The sequence below is a fragment of the Lithobates pipiens genome, unplaced genomic scaffold (assembly GCF_037356315.1).
Source record: "Lithobates pipiens isolate NorthernLeopardFrog02 unplaced genomic scaffold, aLitPip1_a1.2 Scaffold_19, whole genome shotgun sequence".
Lineage (NCBI taxonomy): Eukaryota > Metazoa > Chordata > Amphibia > Anura > Ranidae > Lithobates > Lithobates pipiens.
In genome coordinates this window covers 590586968-590609094 of record NW_027507764.1, presented here as the reverse complement: position 1 = coordinate 590609094, position 22127 = coordinate 590586968, and the positions used below count along the sequence as shown (strand labels likewise).

General features: G+C 49.6%; 1 protein-coding gene across 1 annotated transcript in view; it reads right to left on the bottom strand.

Moving 5' to 3' along the window:
- The window catches only part of LOC143998131 (unconventional myosin-Ig-like), a 307651-nt gene that overhangs the window by 105337 nt on the left and 180187 nt on the right, over positions 1-22127 (bottom strand). The window contains exons 17-19 of the mRNA XM_077493873.1: positions 10124-10347; positions 4822-4966; positions 4359-4463 (exon numbers count right to left, since the gene is read on the bottom strand). Of these exons, the coding sequence (XP_077349999.1) occupies positions 4359-4463; positions 4822-4966; positions 10124-10347 (474 nt within the window). The remainder of the gene's footprint in view (positions 1-4358; positions 4464-4821; positions 4967-10123; positions 10348-22127) is intronic.

Sequence of the window (22127 nt, the reverse complement as noted above, 5' to 3'; positions counted from 1 at the left end):
GTGTAATGCCAAATGTGATATGACTGCTATGCCATTTCGTGACTTCCATAAGTAAAGTGCAGCAAGTCTAGTCGTGTGTGGACATTCCCTCCTTGGGATATAAAGGTCAATGGCTGGGAATGTCTTGTGGAGGCCTTTGGCAAGGAGTGGGGCACAACATGGCGGAGGGTTTGGCCTCAGCAGGAGCAATAATGTTCTAGCAGGACAGGAGTGGGGTAGGGACTTGGTGCCAATTCTATCCAATCATGGAGTCCCTCTTACAGGTGTAATGGCCTGTCCCTGTCTTCACCATAAAGGGCAGAAGGGGCGCATCTTTAGGATGAAGCCATGTTTTTTTTTTATAGCAATTCTTTGTCCGGTGATCACCGGCAGATGACAGTGCCCACCAGTTAACAGCCAGTGGTTTCATAAAGAATCGTCATGATGGTCAGTTATAACTTGGCCAAAGCTCCTGTACATTGCACTTATAAACTCCATTGAGTGCACACATTCATAGACACACTTCTGCAGGAAAAGTGCGCATGTGGGCGCGCCCGTAGTGCTCAAAATAGACACCATGGTGCAGGAATATGCTGTGAATCAGAGCCTAGACCGAGGGTTCATTGAGGGGTTAAGGAGAGCTGGGAGCGGAGTGTGGCGGGCCGCGGCGGCAGGTTGGGTGGGGGGATGGCGGAGGGGAAGGTTGATCCAGATTGGTTGTGACACTTCACCTCTCTGCCGTCTCTCATCCAATTTCTTCCATGCAGAAAGCACGGGTTCCGGGGTTTTTTTTTTCCCACTGAAAATTGCTTTTCTGTTTTACTGCATTTAATAACAATAAATTCGATTTTCCAAAACAGCTGCCCGCGGTGTCACAAGCCATTACCGGTTTAATGGGAGCTGGAGTGCTAAAAACTGATTCTGGAGCCGACACCGGCAAACTTTCTGCAGCTTAAGGCTGAACTTCGTTACAATTTCAGAAAAAAAAAAAACAGAAAAGCGCAGGAAAATTAAAGATAAATATGTGGCTTTTGCTGCAATAGTCATCTTCAATCTGGAGCTGTCTCCTGCCATACTCAATAGATGGTACCACATGTTGAATGACATACAGCATCATTCCACCCACTTTCCCTGAGCTCTGATTGTCATGGACCCGCCCCCTGACCCCCCCCCCCCTTGTACACATCATTAAGGACCGCTCACCCCCCCCCCCCCCCACTGGAGGGAGAGAGGAAGGACCTTTGACATCTTCAGAGGACACTACTCAGCACCATGGACAGAGGACAATACTGTGCACCATGGCTAGAGGATAATACTTAGCACCATGGATAAAGCACAATACTCCTCACCATGGAAAGACGACAGTATTCAGCACCATGGACAGAGGATAATACTTAGCACCATGGATAAAGGACAATACTCCTCACCATGGACAGAGGATAATACTCAGCACCATGGACGGAGGACAAGCACCGTGTACGGAGGACAATAATCAGCACCATGGACAGAGGATAATACTCAGCACCATGGACGGAGGACAAGCACCATGTACGGAGGACAATAATCAGCACCATGGACTGAGGACATGACTCAGTACCATGGATGGAGGATAATAATTAGCACCATGGACAATACTCAGCACCATGGACTGAGGACATGCCTCAGTACCATGGATGGAGGACAATAATCAGCACCATGGACTGAGGACATGACTCAGTACCATGGATGGAGGACAATAATTAGCACCATGGACAATACTCAGCACCATGGAAGGAAGACAATACTCAGCACCTTGGACCGAGGACATGCCTCAGTACCATGGATGGAGGACAATAATCAGCACCATGGACAGAGGACATGACTCAGTGCCATGGATGGAGGACAATACTGTGCACCATGGCTAAATGATAATACTTAGCACCATGGATAAAGGACAATACTCCTCACCATGGACAGAGGACAGTACTCAGCACCATGGACAAAGGACATAACTCAGTACCATGTATGGAGGACAATAATCAGCACCATGGACAGAGGACAATACTCAGCACCATGGACAGAGGACAATACTCAGCACCATGGACAGAGGATAATACTCAGCATCATGGACCGAGGACATAACTCAGTACCATGGATATAGCTTAATACTCAGCACCATGGACAGAGGACAATACTCAGCACCATGGATAGTGGATAATACTCAGCACCATGGATAGAGTATAATTCTCAGCACCATGGACAGAGGACAATACTCAGCACCATGGACAGAGGATAATACTCAGCATCATGGACAGAGGACATAACTCAGTACCATGGATATAGCTTAATACTCAGCACCATGGACAGAGGACAATACTCAGCACCATGGACAGAGGATAATACTCAGCACCATGGACAGAGGATAATACTCAGCATCATGGACCGAGGACATAACTCAGTACCATGGATATAGCTTAATACTCAGCACCATGGACAGAGGACAATACTCAGCACCATGGATAGTGGATAATACTCAGCACCATGGATAGAGTATAATTCTCAGCACCATGGACAGAGGACAATACTCAGCACCATGGACAGAGGATAATACTCAGCACCATGGACAGAGGATAATACTCAGCACCATGGACAGAGGACAATACTCAGCACCATGGACAGAGGACAATACTCAGCACCATGGACAGAGGACAATACTCAGCACCATGGACAGAGGACAATACTCAGCACCATGGACAGAGGACAATACTCAGCATCATGGACCGAGGACATAACTCAGTACCATGGATAGTGGATAATACTCAGCACCATGGATAGAGTATAATTCTCAGCACCATGGATAGAGTACAATACTCAGCACCATGGACAGAGGACAATACTCAGCATCATAGACAGAGGACAATACTCAGCACTAGGGATGAGCTTGGTGTTCGAGTCAAATGCATGTTCGACTCAAACACCGGCTGTTCGCCCGTTCGGCGAAGCCAGAACTTTGTGGGCCGTTCACGCCATATTGGTGTGGTGCTCACAGCCTGCAATGCACTGCACCATCGCAGTGCATTGCTGGCTGATGATTGGCCAAGCATGCACTGTGACCCCGCATGCTTGGCCAATCACAGCGCCGGCAGCGAGAAGAGAGCCATAATTGGCGACAGGCAGGATGCCTGTGGCCAACTATAGCTCAGGGGGCTTAGTACACGCCCCACACTATATAAGGCCGCCTGCATGGCGGCCTTGTGTAGTGTGTTGCGGCGTTCATAGAGAGATGTATAGGCAGGGACAGTGTCTTCATTTCTTATGATTGAACCTAGCACAGTTACAGTTGGTTTATTGTGCCTCCTGCACAGTATGCACCTGAAGCTCCCCCGAATTGCTGGTGTTGTTCTGTTCCTATACCATAGGCAGCTGCAGCAGTTACAGTCAGTGTATTGTGCCCCCTGCACAGTATACACCTGAAGCCAGGCCCGGACTGGGACAAAAAATAGGCCTGGGCATTTTGGATTGAGCAGCCCATGACATGTTAACCGGCCCCTTCCCCACTCTCCACCCTGACAGATCCCCTAAGATAGGGGAGAGGGAAACCCAGCAGAGTTGTGGTCGATATTGCTCAGAAGTCTATCCTCATTCAGGAAACTGTCTGGTTTAGCGATCCCTTAACCACCAGGGAGAAGTTTTTTACGATCTTCATTATTGTATCTTTCCTGATTCTCAGGAAAAAACATGTTCATCTCAGTTACACGCAGTGTGCAGACCCCCTATGGCCGCCCTCCAGTTACACGCAGTGTACAGACCCCCTATGGCCGCCCTCCAGTTACACGCAGTGTGCAGACCCCCTCTGGCCGCCCTCCAGTTACACGCAGTGTACAGACCCCCTATGGCCGCCCTCCAGTTACACGCAGTGTGCAGACCCCCTCTGGCCGCCCTCCAGTTACACGCAGTGTACAGACCCCCTATGGCCGCCCTCCAGTTACACGCAGTGTGCAGACCCCCTCTGGCCGCCCTCCAGTTACACGCAGTGTACAGACCCCCTATGGCCGCCCTCCAGTTACACGCAGTGTGCAGACCCCCTCTGGCCGCCCTCCAGTTACACGCAGTGTGCAGACCCCCTCTGGCCGCCCTCCAGTTACACGCAGTGTGCAGACCCCCTTTGGCCGCCCTCCAGTTACACGCAGTGTGCAGACCCCCTGTGGCCGCCCTCCAGTTATACGCAGTGTACAGACCCCCTATGGCCGCCCTCCAGTTACACGCAGTGTACAGACCCCCTATGGCCGCCCTCCAGTTACACGCAGTGTGCAGACCCCCTGTGGCCGCCCTCCAGTTACACGCAGTGTGCAGACCCCCGTGCCTCCCCCCCTCATTTTTTCCATCCTGAGGGAGCTCACCTTTCGGATGTGACAGGTGAAGAGCACCGAGGCGTAGTTGTCCTTTTTCCGGAGGGTCTGCAGTGATTTGGAGAAGGACATTGCTCCGCTGGGATTGTCCGCTTCCTGCCAAGATCAGAAAGTGAGTAAGAAACTGGAAGCAGAATAAGCTTCAGCTATACGTTTTTTTTGCTTTACATTTTGTTACTGTTTCTTTTTTTCTTTCTGTTAAAAAAAATAAATAAATCAATGATTGGAATAGGAACAGGTCCAAGATATGGATACGGAAGGAGCAGTCTCCAGAGGGAAAGTAGACACATCCTTTAGGACCCAATATTGCCCAATATAACCTTAAAAACATCCAAAAAAAAACACCTTCATTTCTGTCCCTATTGACTCCAATGTGCTTCACCAAAATCAGATTTTTTGGTGAAATGTCTGGAAAATGAGAACTCCTGATTCCTCTCATCCCTCTTCTACTCACACAGGCTAGATAATTCTGCTTCCATGGCCGATGGTAGCCCACATCCCTCCGCAGGTTCTGTAGGGCCTCCATGGCGCAGACTTTGCATTTAATCTGGAACATTTCTGAGGGCGGAATGTTCTTCACTATCTTCCGAGCTCGCCATCTGCAGAGAAGGAAGGGCAGAAATGACATGTATACACTAAGACACAAGGAATTCAGGTGTCACTGGCATGGGTTGGAGATTACAGGAGCGTTCTAGAGGGTAGGTGGATGCACAGGTGTCACAGGGGGGCAGTGAACCTGCTAAAGTCACAGGGTCTTGGGGTGACACAGGATTCTCAGGGTGCTCTGAAGTCACAGGGGACATGGGGTGACACAGGGTGCTCAGGAGTCACAGGGGACATGGGGGGGGGGGATACAGGATGCTCAGGGTGCTCGGGAGCCACAGGGGACATGGGGGGATACAGGATGCTCAGGGTGCTCGGGAGTCACAGGGGACATGGGGTGACACAGGATGCTCAGGAGTCACAGGGGACATGGGGGGATACAGGATGATCAGGGTGCTCAGGAGTCACATGGGACATGGGAGGATACAGGATGCTCAGGGTGCTCGGGAGTCACAGGGGACATGGGGTGACACAGGATGCTCAGGAGTCACAGGGGACATGGGGTGACACAGGATACTCAGGGTGCTCTGTAGCCACAGGGGACTTGGGGGGATACAGGATGCTCAAGGTGCTCTGGAGTCACAGGGGACATGGGGTGACACAGGATACTCAGGGTGCTCTGTAGACACAGGGGACTTGGGGTGACACAGGATGCTCTGGAGTCACAGGGGACATGGGGGGATATAGGACGCTCAGGGTGCTCTGGAGTCACAGGAGAAATAGGGTGACACAGGATGCTCAGGGTGCTCTGAAGTCACAGTGGACATGGGGTGACACAGGATACTCTGGAGTCACAGGGGACATGGGGGGATACAGGATGCTCAGGGTGCTCTGGAGTCACAGGGGACATGGGGGGATACAGGATGCTCAGGGTGCTCTGGAGTCACAGGAGAAATAGGGTGATACAGGATGCCCAGGGTGCTCTGAAGTCACAGTGGACATGGGGTGACACAGGATGCTCTGGAGTCACAGGGGACATGGGGGGGGGGATACAGGATGCTCAGGGTGCTCTGGAGTCACAGGGGTCATTTGGTGATACAGGACTCATGGGAGGACACAGGAATGACAGGATAACCCAGGATGCTCAGAGTGTTCTTAAATCACTGGGGTAATAGGTGACATATGAAGCTCAGGGTAGTATTCAGTCATGGGTGACACAGGATACTCAGATGGCTCTGGTGTCACAGGTGACATAGGAAGCTCAGGTTGCTCTGTTGTCACGGGAGTCATGGGGTAACACAGGGGTGCTCTGGAGTCATCGGGGTCTTGGAGTGACACAGGAAGCTCAGGGTATTCTGGAGTCACTGGAGAATTGGGGTGACACGGGGGGCTCAGGGTGCATTTGAGTCACAGTGGAGATGGGGTGACACAGGAGGCTCAGGGTATTCTGGAGTCACTGGGGTATTGGGGTGACACGGGGGGCTCAGGGTGCATTTGAGTCACAGTGGACATGGGGTGACACAGGAGGCTCAGGGTATTCTGGAGTCACTAGAGTATTGGGGTGACACGGGGGGCTCAGAGTGCATTTGAGTCACAGTGGAGATGGGGTGACACAGGAGGCTCAGGGTATTCTGAAGTCACTGGAGTATTGGGGTGACACGGGGGGCTCAGGGTGCATTTGAGTCACAGTGGAGATGGGGTGACACAGGAGGCTCAGGGTATTCTGGAGTCACTGGAGTATTGGGGTGACACGGAGGGCTCAGGGTGCATTTGAGTCACAGTGGACATGGGGTGACACAGGAGGCTCAGGGTATTCTGGAGTCACTGGAGTATTGGGGTGACACGGAGGGCTCAGGGTGCATTTGAGTCACAGTGGACATGGGGTGACACAGGAGGCTCAGGGTATTCTGGAGTCACTGGGGTATTGGGGTGACACGGGGGGCTCAGGGTGCATTTGAGTCACAGTGGACATGGGGTGACACAGGAGGCTCAGGGTATTCTGGAGTCACTAGAGTATTGGGGTGACACGGGGGGCTCAGGGTGCATTTGAGTTACAGTGGACATGGGGTGAGACAGGAGGCTCAGGGTATTCTGGAGTCACTGGGGTATTGGGGTGACACGGGGGGCTCAGGGTGCATTTGAGTCACAGTGGACATGGGGTGACACAGGAGGCTCAGGGTATTCTGGAGTCACTAGAGTATTGGGGTGACACGGGGGGCTCAGGGTGCATTTGAGTTACAGTGGACATGGGGTGACACAGGAGGCTCAGGGTATTCTGGAGTCACTGGGGTATTGGGGTGACACGGGGGGCTCAGGGTGCATTTGAGTTACAGTGGACATGGGGAGACACAGGAGGCTCAGGGTGCTCTGGAGTCACTGGGGTATTGGGGTGACACGGGGGGCTCAGGGTGCATTTGAGTTACAGTGGACATGGGGTGACACAGGAGGCTCAGGGTATTCTGGAGTCACTGGAGTATTGGGGTGACACGGGGGGCTCAGGATGCATTTGAGTCACAGTGGACATGGGGTGACACAGGAGGCTCAGGGTATTCTGGAGTCACTGGGGTATTGGGGTGACACAGGGGTCTCAGGGTGCATTTGAGTTACAGTGGACATCGGGTGACACAGGAGGCTCAGGGTATTCTGGAGTCACTAGAGTATTGGGGTGACACGGGGGGCTCAGGGTGCATTTGAGTCACAGTGGAGATTGGGTGACACAGGAGGCTCAGGGTATTCTGGAGTCACTGGAGTATTGGGGTGACACGGGGGGCTCAGGGTGCATTTGAGTCACAGTGGACATGGGGTGACACAGGAGGCTCAGGGTATTCTGGAGTCACTAGAGTATTGGGGTGACACGGGGGGCTCAGGGTGCATTTGAGTTACAGTGGACATGGGGAGACACAGGAGGCTCAGGGTGCTCTGGAGTCACTGGGGTATTGGGGTGACACGGGGGGCTCAGGGTGCATTTGAGTTACAGTGGACATGGGGTGACACAGGAGGCTCAGGGTATTCTGGAGTCACTGGAGTATTGGGGTGACACGGGGGGCTCAGGGTGCATTTGAGTTACAGTGGACATGGGGTGACACAGGAGGCTCAGGGTATTCTGGAGTCACTAGGGTATTGGGGTGACACAGGGGGCTCAGGGTGTATTTGAGTTACAGTGGACATGGGGTGACACAGGAGGCTCAGGGTATTCTGGAGTCACTGGGGTATTGGGGTGACACGGGGGGCTCAGGGTGCATTTGAGTTACAGTGGACATGGGGTGACACAGGAGGCTCAGGGTGCTCTGGAGTCACTGGGGTATTGGGGTGACACGGGGGGCTCAGGGTGCATTTGAGTTACAGTGGACATGGGGTGACACAGGAGGCTCAGGGTGCTCTGGAGTCACTGGGGTATTGGGGTGACACGGGGGGCTCAGGGTGCATTTGAGTCACAGTGGACATGGGGTGACACAGGAGGCTCAGGGTATTCTGGAGTCACTGGAGTATTGGTGTGACACGGGGGGCTCAGGGTGCATTTGAGTTACAGTGGACATGGGGTGACACAGGAGGCTCAGGGTATTCTGGAGTCACTGGGGTATTGGGGTGACACGGGGGGCTCAGGGTGCATTTGAGTCACAGTGGACATGGGGTGACACAGGAGGCTCAGGGTATTCTGGAGTCACCGGGGTATTGGGGTGACACGGGGGGCTCAGGGTGCATTTGAGTTACAGTGGACATGGGGAGACACAGGAGGCTCAGGGTGCTCTGGAGTCACTGGGGTATTGGGGTGACACGGGGGGCTCAGGGTGCATTTGAGTTACAGTGGACATGGGGTGACACAGGAGGCTCAGGGTATTCTGGAGTCACTGGAGTATTGGGGTGACACGGGGGGCTCAGGGTGCATTTGAGTCACAGTGGACATGGGGTGACACAGGAGGCTCAGGGTATTCTGGAGTCACTAGAGTATTGGGGTGACACGGGGGGCTCAGGGTGCATTTGAGTTACAGTGGACATGGGGTGACACAGGAGGCTCAGGGTATTCTGGAGTCACTGGGGTATTGGGGTGACACGGGGGGCTCAGGGTGCATTTGAGTTACAGTGGACATGGGGAGACACAGGAGGCTCAGGGTGCTCTGGAGTCACTGGGGTATTGGGGTGACACGGGGGGCTCAGGGTGCATTTGAGTTACAGTGGACATGGGGTGACACAGGAGGCTCAGGGTATTCTGGAGTCACTGGAGTATTGGGGTGACACGGGGGGCTCAGGGTGCATTTGAGTTACAGTGGACATGGGGTGACACAGGAGGCTCAGGGTATTCTGGAGTCACTGGAGTATTGGGGTGACACGGGGGACTCAGGGTGCATTTGAGTCACAGTGGACATGGGGTGACACAGGAGGCTCTAGGGTATTCTGGAGTCACTAGGGTATTGGGGTGACACGGGGGGCTCAGGGTGTATTTGAGTTACAGTGGACATGGGGTGACACAGGAGGCTCAGGGTATTCTGGAGTCACTGGGGTATTGGGGTGACACGGGGGGCTCAGGGTGCATTTGAGTTACAGTGGACATGGGGTGACACAGGAGGCTCAGGGTGCTCTGGAGTCACTGGGGTATTGGGGTGACACGGGGGGCTCAGGGTGCATTTGAGTTACAGTGGACATGGGGTGACACAGGAGGCTCAGGGTATTCTGGAGTCACTGGGGTATTGGGGTGACACGGGGGGCTCAGGGTGCATTTGAGTCACAGTGGACATGGGGTGACACAGGAGGCTCAGGGTATTCTGGAGTCACTGGAGTATTGGGGTGACACGGGGGGCTCAGGGTGCATTTGAGTTACAGTGGACATGGGGTGACACAGGAGGCTCAGGGTATTCTGGAGTCACTGGAGTATTGGGGTGACACAGGAGGCTCAGGGTACTCTGGAGTCACTGGAATCATAGGGTAACGCAGAAAGCTCAGGGTGCTCTGGAGTCATGTGGATATGGGGTGGCCCAGGAAGCTCTGGGTGCTCTGCAGTCTCAGAATTTTGGGGTGATAAAGGATGCTCAAGGTGTTCTGGGGTCACATGGGTCATGGATTAGCACAAATCCTCAGGGTGCTCTAGAGTCACCAGGGTCTTGGGGGTGACACAAAATACTCAGGGTTCACTAGAGTTACAGGGGTCATGGGGTAACACAGGATGCTCTTGGGAATGCTAGAGTCACCGAGGTCTACTTGGGCAAACATCTACCTACCTCTTAAACAGATTTTGGCAGAGGTCCTGGAATTGTTCCAGTACAGCTGGCGGTTGCGGCCACTCCACGCTCTTCCCGTAGTCCGCCATGTTGCGCACGTTCTCAAAACGCCTCACCACCTCCATCAGATGAGAGCGGACTTTGTAGCACTTGTAAAAACTCATAATCTTGTAGATGGCCCGGAGACGCTTGAATCGCCAGCGAGCCAGAGTCCCTCGCCAGACCTGCCGGGGGGGGGGGGGGGGGGGGATTCAGAGGTAAGTAGTGGGAAGCAGAATACACATTGGGCACGTTACAGGAAATGTTAGCATTTACCGCCAGTATTCAACAGCTAAAAATAACATAATTTGCATAATATAATTAGAAAACATAATCTAATGACCAAAATGCAGTATTTTCCTGAAATACCTCAGTCAGGGAAATACTGCATTACGGCCACTAGATGGCACTGACAATAATTGGAAATGATCATATTAGACAAAATACGACGATTGTTCAATGTGACTGGGTGGATGTTTTACAAATTTGTTACATTTTTAGAGCAATTTTTTTTAAAGTGGAACTTTACTCTCCCAATCAACATTGATTATTTTTTAATTCTCATGCTGCTAGCATTAGTAAATAGGAAAGTATATCATGTTTACTTTTACATTTTTTTTTACACTTCTTCAGTTACTTCCTGGTTTCTTGCCTAGGCAAATGATGTCATACATCCTAGGAGTCTTCAGAATTGGAGCAGAAGAGGAGGAGGGGATTTCTCAGCTAAGCACACTCTCATGCATGCGTGCCTGAGCTAAGGACAGATGGATTCCGTAAAGTAAAGGCTACATGGATCATCTGCGGCTGGTAACGTTTTAGGATGGAGGGGCGCCTGACCCCACCCTTCAATTTTGACCCCTCCCACTTCTAATAAGCCACACCTCTTATAGAATCCACCCACTCTGTCCCCTGTATTCCACTTGCTTCCACCCATAGTGTCAGGAGTATACAGCTCAGAATCACAGGACAGAGTATACAGCTCAGAATCACAGGACAGAGTATACAGCCCCAGAATCACAGGTCAGAGTATACAGCCCCAGAATCACAGGACAGAGTATACAGCTCAGAATCACAGGACAGAGTATACAGCCCCAGAATCATAGGACAGAGTATACACCCCCAGAATCACAGGACAGAGTATACAGCCCCAGAATCACAGGACAGAATATACAGCCCCAGAATCACAGGACAGAGTATACAGCCCCAGAATCACAGGACAGAGTATACACCCCCAGAATCACAGGACAGAGTATACAGCCCCAGAATCACAGGACAGAATATACAGCCCCAGAATCACAGGACAGAGTATACAGCCCCAGAATCACAGGACAGAGTATACAGCCCCAGAATCACAGGACAGAGTATACAGCCCCAGAATCATAGGACAGAGTATACAGCCCCAGAATCACAGGACAGAGTATACAGCCCCAGAATCACAGGACAGAGTATACAGCCCCAGAATTACAGGACAGAGTATACACCCCCAGAATCACAGGACAACGTATACACCCCCAGAATCACAGGACAGAGTATACAGCCCCAGAATCACAGGACAGAGTATACAGCCCCAGAATCACAGGACAGAGTATACAGCCCCAGAATCATAGGACAGAGTATACACCCCCAGAATCACAGGACAGAGTATACAGCCCCAGAATCACAGGACAGAGTATACACCCCCAGAATCACAGGACAGCGTATACAGCCCCAGAATCACAGGACAGAGTATACACCCCCAGAATCACAGGACAGCGTATACAGCCCCAGAATCACAGGACAGAGTATACAGTCCCAGAATCACAGGACAGAATATACAGCCCCAGAATCATAGGACAGAGTATACAGCCCCAGAATCACAGGACAGAGTATACAGCCCCAGAATCACAGGACAGAGTATACAGCCCCAGAATCACAGGACAGAGTATACACCCCCAGAATCACAGGACAGCGTATACAGCCCCAGAATCACAGGACAGAGTATACAGTCCCAGAATCACAGGACAGAATATACAGCCCCAGAATCATAGGACAGAGTATACACCCCCAGAATCACAGGACAGAGTATACAGCCCCAGAATCACAGGACAGAGTATACACCCCCAGAATCACAGGACAGAGTATACAGCCCCAGAATCACAGGACAGAGTATACACCCCCAGAATCACAGGACAGCGTATACAGCCCCAGAATCACAGGACAGAGTATACACCCCCAGAATCACAGGACAACGTATACAGCCCCAGAATTACAGGACAACGTATACAGCCCCAGAATCACAGGACAGAGTATACAGCCCCAGAATTACAGGACAACGTATACAGCCCCAGAATCACAGGACAGAGTATACAGCCCCAGAATCACAGGACAGAGTATACAGCCCCAGAATCACAGGACAGAGTATACAGCCCCAGAATCACAGGACAGAGTATACACCCCCAGAATCACAGGACAGAGTATACAGCCCCAGAATCACAGGACAGAGTATACAGCCCCAGAATCACAGGACAGAGTATACAGCCCCAGAATCATAGGACAGAGTATACAGCCCCAGAATCACAGGACAGAGTATACACCCCCAGAATCACAGTACAGAGTATACACCCCCAGAATCACAGGACAGAGTATACACCCCCAGAATCACAGGACAGCGTAAACAGCCACAGAATCACAGGACAGAGTATACAGCCCCAGAATCACAGGACAGAGTATACAGCCCCAGAATCACAGGACAGAGTATACAGCCCCAGAATCACAGGACAATGTATACAGCCCCAGAATCACAGTACAGAGTATACAGCCCCAGAATCACAGGACAGAGTATACAGCTCCAGAATCACAGGACAGAGTATACAGCCCCAGAATCACAGGACAGAGTATACAGCCCCAGAATCACAGGACAGAATATACACCCCCAGAATCACAGGACAGAGTATACAGCCCCAGAATCACAGGACAGAGTATACAGCCCCAGAATCACAGGACAGAGTATACAGCCCCAGAATCATAGGACAGAGTATACAGCCCCAGAATCACAGGACAGAGTATACAGCCCCAGAATCACAGGACAGAGTATACAGCCCCAGAATTACAGGACAGAGTATACACCCCCAGAATCACAGGACAACGTATACACCCCCAGAATCACAGGACAGAGTATACAGCCCCAGAATCACAGGACAGAGTATACAGCCCCAGAATCACAGGACAGAGTATACAGCCCCAGAATCATAGGACAGAGTATACACCCCCAGAATCACAGGACAGAGTATACAGCCCCAGAATCACAGGACAGAGTATACACCCCCAGAATCACAGGACAGCGTATACAGCCCCAGAATCACAGGACAGAGTATACACCCCCAGAATCACAGGACAGCGTATACAGCCCCAGAATCACAGGACAGAGTATACAGTCCCAGAATCACAGGACAGAATATACAGCCCCAGAATCATAGGACAGAGTATACAGCCCCAGAATCACAGGACAGAGTATACAGCCCCAGAATCACAGGACAGAGTATACAGCCCCAGAATCACAGGACAGAGTATACACCCCCAGAATCACAGGACAGCGTATACAGCCCCAGAATCACAGGACAGAGTATACAGTCCCAGAATCACAGGACAGAATATACAGCCCCAGAATCATAGGACAGAGTATACACCCCCAGAATCACAGGACAGAGTATACAGCCCCAGAATCACAGGACAGAGTATACACCCCCAGAATCACAGGACAGAGTATACAGCCCCAGAATCACAGGACAGAGTATACACCCCCAGAATCACAGGACAGCGTATACAGCCCCAGAATCACAGGACAGAGTATACACCCCCAGAATCACAGGACAACGTATACAGCCCCAGAATTACAGGACAACGTATACAGCCCCAGAATCACAGGACAGAGTATACAGCCCCAGAATTACAGGACAACGTATACAGCCCCAGAATCACAGGACAGAGTATACAGCCCCAGAATCACAGGACAGAGTATACAGCCCCAGAATCACAGGACAGAGTATACAGCCCCAGAATCACAGGACAGAGTATACAGCCCCAGAATCACAGGACAGAGTATACACCCCCAGAATCACAGGACAGAGTATACAGCCCCAGAATCACAGGACAGAGTATACAGCCCCAGAATCACAGGACAGAGTATACAGCCCCAGAATCATAGGACAGAGTATACAGCCCCAGAATCACAGGACAGAGTATACACCCCCAGAATCACAGGACAGAGTATACACCCCCAGAATCACAGGACAGAGTATACACCCCCAGAATCACAGGACAGAGTATACACCCCCAGAATCACAGGACAGCGTAAACAGCCACAGAATCACAGGACAGAGTATACAGCCCCAGAATCACAGGACAGAGTATACAGCCCCAGAATCACAGGACAGAGTATACAGCCCCAGAATCACAGGACAATGTATACAGCCCCAGAATCACAGTACAGAGTATACAGCCCCAGAATCACAGGACAGAGTATACAGCTCCAGAATCACAGGACAGAGTATACAGCCCCAGAATCACAGGACAGAGTATACAGCCCCAGAATCACAGGACAGAGTATACAGCCCCAGAATCACAGGACAGAGTATACAGCCCCAGAATCACAGGACAGAGTATACAGCCCCAGAATCACAGGACAGAGTATACACCCCCAGAATCACAGGACAGAGTATACACCCCCAGAATCACAGGACAACGTATACAGCCCCAGAATCACAGGACAGTGTATACAGCCCCAGAATCACAGGACAGAGTATACAGCCCCAGAATCACAGGACAGAGTATACACCCCCAGAATCACAGTACAGAGTATACACCCCCAGAATCACAGGACAGAGTATACAGCCCCAGAATCACAGGACAGAGTATACAGCCCCAGAATCACAGGACAGTGTATACAGCCCCAGAATCACAGGACAGAGTATACACCCCCAGAATCACAGGACAGCGTATACAGCCACAGAATCACAGTACAGAGTATACAGCTCAGCATCACAGATAGGGTATATAGATCAGCATCAAAGATAGTATATCGCATATAGTATATAGTAAAGAATGACTAGTATTGGGAGTGTTGCAGCACATTGCATTGCGCCACAATGCAGCACAAAACCCAGAAAATGAAGCATCTCGTCTGCAATCACATGATTGCAGTGACGTCACGCTTCCCATAGTGCACTGTGTTCGGCGCCTAAACACAGTGCACTTAAAGGACCTTTTTATTTATTTATTTTTTTAAAGGGCCCGTGCACCCCCTATGGACGAGTCGCTACTGTTTATTTTCTGCCACTTTTTTTTTTTTTTACAAGGTTATATCAGTAATATACTTATAACCCCTAAACATTATACTTTTTTTTTTTTTTAGCAGAGACCCTAAGAAATAAAATGGTGAATGTTGCAATTTTTTAGCACTGCTTTTGCAAACGCATTTTTTGGGGAAAAATTACACTCTAATGAACAAAAAGAAAAAGCATTACACAATATTTGCCCTATTTTTTTTTATATAATATGAAAGATGATGTTGCAGCGACTACGGTACCTAAAAATCTCCATAGGCGACGCTTTACACAACTTTCCTAGTTACCAGAGTACTGGAGGAGGTCTAGTGTTAGAATTATTGCTCTCATTCTAACGTTCACGGCGATACCTCACATGTGTGGTGTGAATACTGTTTACATATGCGTATAATACTTATGTATGCGCTCACATCTGCATGCGAGCACAGAGGCATGAGTGCGCTTTACTTACACTGTCCCTTTAATTTTTTCTATCAGTTTTATTCCTTTTACAAGGAATGTAAACATCCATTGTAATAGAAATAAGGGGTGACGGGTCCTCTTTATGGGGGGATCTTGTAATAGAAATAAGGGGTGACAGGTCCTCTTTATGGGGGAGATCTTGTAATAGAAATAAGGGGTGACAGGTCCTCTTTATGGCGACATCATGTAATAGAAATAAGGGGTGACAGGTCCTCTTTATGGAGATCATGTAATAGAAATAAGGGGTGACGGGTCCTCTTTATGGGGGGATCATGTAATAGAAATAAGGGGTGACAGGTCCTCTTTATGGACATCATGTAATAGAAATAAGGGGTGACAGGTCCTCTTTATGGAGAGACCATGTAATAGAAATAAGGGGTGACAGGTCCTCTTTATGGGGGGATCATGTAATAGAAATAAGGGGTGACGGGTCCTCTTTATGGCGAGATCATGTAATAGAAATAAGGGGTGACGGGTCCTCTTTATGGGGGGATCATGTAATAGAAATAAGGGGTGACGGGTCCTCTTTATGGGGGGATCATGTAATAGAAATAAGGGGTGACAGGTCCTCTTTATGGGGAGATCATGTAATAGAAATAAGGGGTGACAGGTCCTCTTTATGGGGGGATCATGTAATAGAAATAAGGGGTGACGGGTCCTCTTTATGGGGGGATCATGTAATAGAAATAAGGGGCGACAGGTCCTCTTTATGGGGAGATCATGTAATAGAAATAAGGGGTGACGGGTCCTCTTTATGGGGGGATCATGTAATAGAAATAAGGGGCGACAGGTCCTCTTTATGGGGAGATCATGTAATAGAAATAAGGGGTGACGGGTCCTCTTTATGGCGAGATCATGTAATAGAAATAAGGGGTGACGGGTCCTCTTTATGGGGGATCATGTAATAGAAATAAGGGGTGACGGGTCCTCTTTATGGGGAGATCATGTAATAGAAATAAGGGGCGACAGGTCCTCTTTATGGGGAGATCATGTAATAGAAATAAGGGGTGACGGGTCCTCTTTATGGGGAGATCATGTAATAGAAATAAGGGGTGACGGGTCCTCTTTATGGGGGGATCATGTAATAGAAATAAGGGGTGACAGGTCCTCTTTATGGGGAGATCATGTAATAGAAATAAGGGGTGACAGGTCCTCTTTATGGGGAGATCATGTAATAGAAATAAGGGGTGACGGGTCCTCTTTATGGGGGGATCATGTAATAGAAATAAGGGGTGACAGGTCCTCTTTATGGGGAGATCATGTAATAGAAATAAGGGGCGACAGGTCCTCTTTATGGGGAGATCATGTAATAGAAATAAGGGGTGACAGGTCCTCTTTATGGGGAGATCATGTAATAGAAATAAGGGGTGACGGGTCCTCTTTATGGGGAGATCTGGGTTCAAAAAGACCCCAAATCTCTCATTTACCTTTAAAAGCAATAGATAAAAAAAATTTAAAAATAAAGTTTTTGATCTTTTTTTCTTTCAAAAATTAAAAATGATTTACTTCCAGCCCGGACTGGAGGTGAGGTCATGATGTGGCTCTGGTCCTCCAAGGCCATAGAGTCGATCAAAGAGTATCTACTCTTTGATCGCCCATTGGATCGCTTCTCCAGCAAACTGGCTGAAACGGTAAGACCAAAAAAACACCGGCGATCGGCGGGTGGGGGGGGGGGGGGCCTACTACATGGTCTGCAATCACCAGCCTGCTAAGTCCTCCCTGTTCATCCACTGTAAGCTGCCTGAACAACCCCCTGGCCCCCAGGGCCTGAAACATGTTAGTACGGTCGCACTGGTTCCCCCATTGCTGGCGCTCAGACTTGTGCCGTCACCGTGTCTGGGGTTTTTGGAAAGCTCATATAAAGATTTTAGGCAGTTACTAGGGATGAGCCGAACACCCCCCCCCCGGTACGGTTCGCACCAGAACTTTCGAACGGACCCCAAATTCGTATGAACTTTAGAACCCCATTGAAGTCTATGGGACTCGAACATTCAAAATAAAAAGTGCTAATTTTAAAGGCTAATATGCAAGATACTGTCCTAAAAAGGGTTTGGGGATCTGCCTCCTGCCTCAGGGGACATGGGTCAATGCCTAAAATGTTTTTAAAAATGGCCGTTTTGGCGGGAGCACTGATTTTAATGACGATTAAAGTGAAAAAAAAAGTGAAATATTCCTTTAAATATGGTGCCTGGGGGGTGTCTGTAGTATGCCTGTGAAGTGCCACGTGTTTCCCGTGTTTAGAACAGTCCCTGCACAAAATGACATTTCTAATGGAATAAAAGTCATTTAAAACTGCTTGTGGTTTTAATGTTATATCTGGTTCCTGCAATATGGTTGAAAATCATTGAGAAAAATGGCATGGGTAGCCCTCCCTGCCCATTACCAGCCTATTTGGGTCTTGTACGGATATTAAGGGGAACCCCGTACCCATATTAAAAAAAGGAAATGCGTGTGGCCCCCAGGCCCTATATACTCAGAACAGCAGTATACAGGCGGTGCAAACAAGACAGGGACTGTGTAGGTTTGTTGTGTTAAGTTGAATCTGTTTGTAATTTTCAACTGGTACATTTTTAAAGTGTAGCTCCAGTCAAAAAAACTATTTTTAAGCTTTTTGGAAAACATAGGGAAGGGTTATCACCCCTGTATAATTTGTTTTGTCGTCCATCTTTTTTCATTTCACTTGCTGTTGTCTCCTTCCGTTTGCAAGTAGGAGACGTTTGTAAGTTGGATGTTTGAAAGTAGGGGCCTGCCCTATATGCTCTGCAGCAATGGCGGAACAAGGTGTTGGTTTTGCCACAACATTGTAAGCCCTCAAAGGGACTCTTGGTGGGCGCTGGAGCGCCCCCTGCTGTGAACGATTATATCAAGAATTGTAATTACATGCCATTGTTGAACAGTGGTTCAACAATAAGCGGTATCTTCAGGTGTATACTGTGCAGGAGGCACACAACACCCACTGTAACAGCGCTAGGTTCCCAAGCAAAAAAGACACTGTCCCTGCCTATCCTGCTCTTTCCCTGCACGCCAACACACTACACAAGCCAGCCGCGCTGGCGGCCTTATATAGTGTGGGGCGTGTACTAAACCCCCCTGAGCTATGATTGGCCACAGGCATCCTGTGGATTGCAGAAACATCATACAGCTACAGATTTCACAGACAGACGTATCATGTGATGTATAGTTATCGGGGGAGCGATCAATATCCCCGCCCATCACCCGCCAGACACAGAGGAGGGGGGAGGAGTCACCCAACACTAGGGATGAGCTCCAGTGTTCGACTCGAAACGCGGGCCGTTTTCGCCCGCTCGGCGAAGCCAGAACTCTGTGGGCCATTCGCGCCATATTCGTGTGGCGCAAACGGCCCACAATGCACTGCGCCAGCGCGGTGCATTGCTGGCTCGTGAATGGCCAAGCATGCACTGTGACCCCACATGCTTGGCCAATCACAGCGCCGGCAGCGAGGAGAGCCATGATTGGCCAGTTATACAGACATATGTAGATTGACATGTGAAATGATATTTTATAGGGATATTGTAACCTTGAGTCGGATGATTAAAGGACTTCCCCTTAATCATGCTAGAACATTGAATACATGACAGACAAGGAAATGAGCCATAATTAGGAGGTCCCAAAAAAGTAACCCGTGAAGTGGGTGCCCTATACTGATCAGATCTTACCAATCGATTGTATATGGTCCTACCCTTACGGTATGAAGGTAAAGGGGAGAGAAGAAACTCAGGGACAGAAGGATAATTTTTGCTTAATATGGACCAGTGTTTTTTAATAATATTATTAGAGAAGGGATGAAACTGAGAGATGGAGGGGAGCCTGGGACAGGAATTTTTTTCTTTTTTTTGTTTCTAAATGAGTACGTTCAAAATGTACTGTATTACCAGGATGACCCCGCTGTCGTAGTCTCATCTCACTCAGTCTGTGCTCCTTACAGCTAGATTTATCAGTGATCCCAGCAACTCTTTTTAACCTCTTGAGACCCGTGCTATAGCCGAATGACGGCTACAGCGCGGACCTGCTTTGCCGGGACTACGTCTATTGACGTCGTCCCGTGCACGAGCGGCCTGCGCACCCCCTGAGGGGCGCGCACGGCACGCTCTGTGATCGGCGAGTCTATGAGACTTCGCCTGATCACAGATCAGAGCAAGGGGTCGATCCCGACCCCTTATCACGTGATCAGCTGTCAGCCAATGACAGCTGATCATGTGACAAAACAGAGCCGGTAATCGGCTATTTTTCCTCCTCGCGCTGACAGCCGAAAAAAAAAGCCGATCACCGGCGGCCGTGATCGGGACATCAGTCCTGGTCACGGCCAGCGTATCAGTCCCCACCTGCCTCCTGCCAGTAACCCCCAGATGATTAAAAAAGTGCCACCCAGCAGTGCCACCCAGCAGTGCCATACATCAGTGCCCACAGTGCCATACATCAGTGCCCACAGTGCCATACATCAGTGCCCACAGTGCCATACATCAGTACCCACAGTGCCATACATCAGTGCCCACAGTGCCACCTATCAGTGCCCACAATCTTCCTCAAAAACATTTCTGCACCTCAGTGCCACATATCCATGCCCATCAGTGTCATCTACCAGTGCCCATCAGTGCCCATCAGTGCCGCCCATCAGTGCCCAGCAGTGCCACCTATTAGAGCCACCTATCAGTGCCACCTATCAGTGCCCCTCAGTCCCATCTATCAGTGGTACCTATCAGTGCCCCTTAGTGCCACCCATCCGTGCCACCCATCCGTGCCACCCATCCGTGCCACCCATCCATGCCACCCATCAGTGCCACCCATCAGTTCCTTCTTATCTGTGCCCATCACTACTGTCTTATCTGTGCCTATCGGTGCCACCTTATCTGTGCCTATTAGTGTCGCTTTAACTGTGCCTATCAGTGCCCACCAGTGCAGCCTATCAGTGCCCACCAGTGCCGCCTATCAGTGCCCACCAGTGCCGCCTCATCAGCGAACATCAATGAAGGAGAAAAATGACCTGTTTGCAAAATTTTATAACAAACTATTAAACATGATTTTTTTTTTTTTTTTTTTGCATCTTTTTTTGTTTGTTTAGCAAAAAATAAAACTCCGAGCTGTAACTAAATACCACCAAAAGAAAGCTCTATTTGTGGGAGAAAAATGATAAAAATTTCATTTGGGTACAGTGTTGTATGCCCGCATGATTGTCATTCAAAGTGCATCAGCACTGAAAGCTGAAAATTGGTCTGGGCAGGAGGGGGGTTTAAGTGCCCAGTAAGCAAGTGGTTAACTGACTTCTTGGAATGGATTTAAATACACCTGGAGGGTGAGAACTAGAAGAGTGTAGTAGTTGATTGCAGCCTGTGGGTTTGCGATAAATATCGCTAACAATCCTCCCTTCCTGAACAGATCATAAAGTGTCCAGAAAAGGAACATTTTCACTTGCAACCGACATGTTAAAGAGGAGGGCCGGTTAAAAAAAAAAATAATTTAAAGTCAGCAGCTGCAAACACTGCAGCTGCTGACTTAATAAGCCGAATTACCTGTCCAGGGCGCCCGCGAAATGTCGGCCTCCCCGAGGCCGACCCATCCCTCGGCTCTCGGGTCCCGGCGCCGCCATTCTTTCTAAGGGAAACAGGCAGTGGAGCCTTGCGGCTTCACTACCCGTTTCCTACTGCGCATGCGCGAGTCGCGCAGCGCTTTGTGAATGGGACGCGCTGTGTTCTGGGACACACGCGGTTCCCAGAACACACAGCGCGACCCATTACCCAGAAGGCAACGCGACGAGGAGAGAAGAAAGAAGATCTCTGCGGAGGAGGAAGAGGCAGATTAGGATGATGTGCCTAGCAACAGGCATTTCTGGTAAGTAAAAAAAAAAAAAAAAATTTTCATTTTTTTTTTTTTAAGATTTTTTTCTAATTTTTAATGTGTTTTTTTTTTTTTCAGGGTGGCCCTCCACTTTAAATTTCAGACCAGAAAGCAAACAGTTGAGATTATCATTGAATAACCATAGCGATTCACTGGCGCCCACCCATATGCCAAAGGCGTCATCAATAAATCTAAAATATGCCAGACAATTATCTTCAAACAGTTTACAATGATAAACAAATGCATTTTCCAGCATATCTATAAATGCATTGGCATATGGAGGGGCGACATTAGAACCCATGGCCGTGCCTGTCAATTGCCCGTTTCCT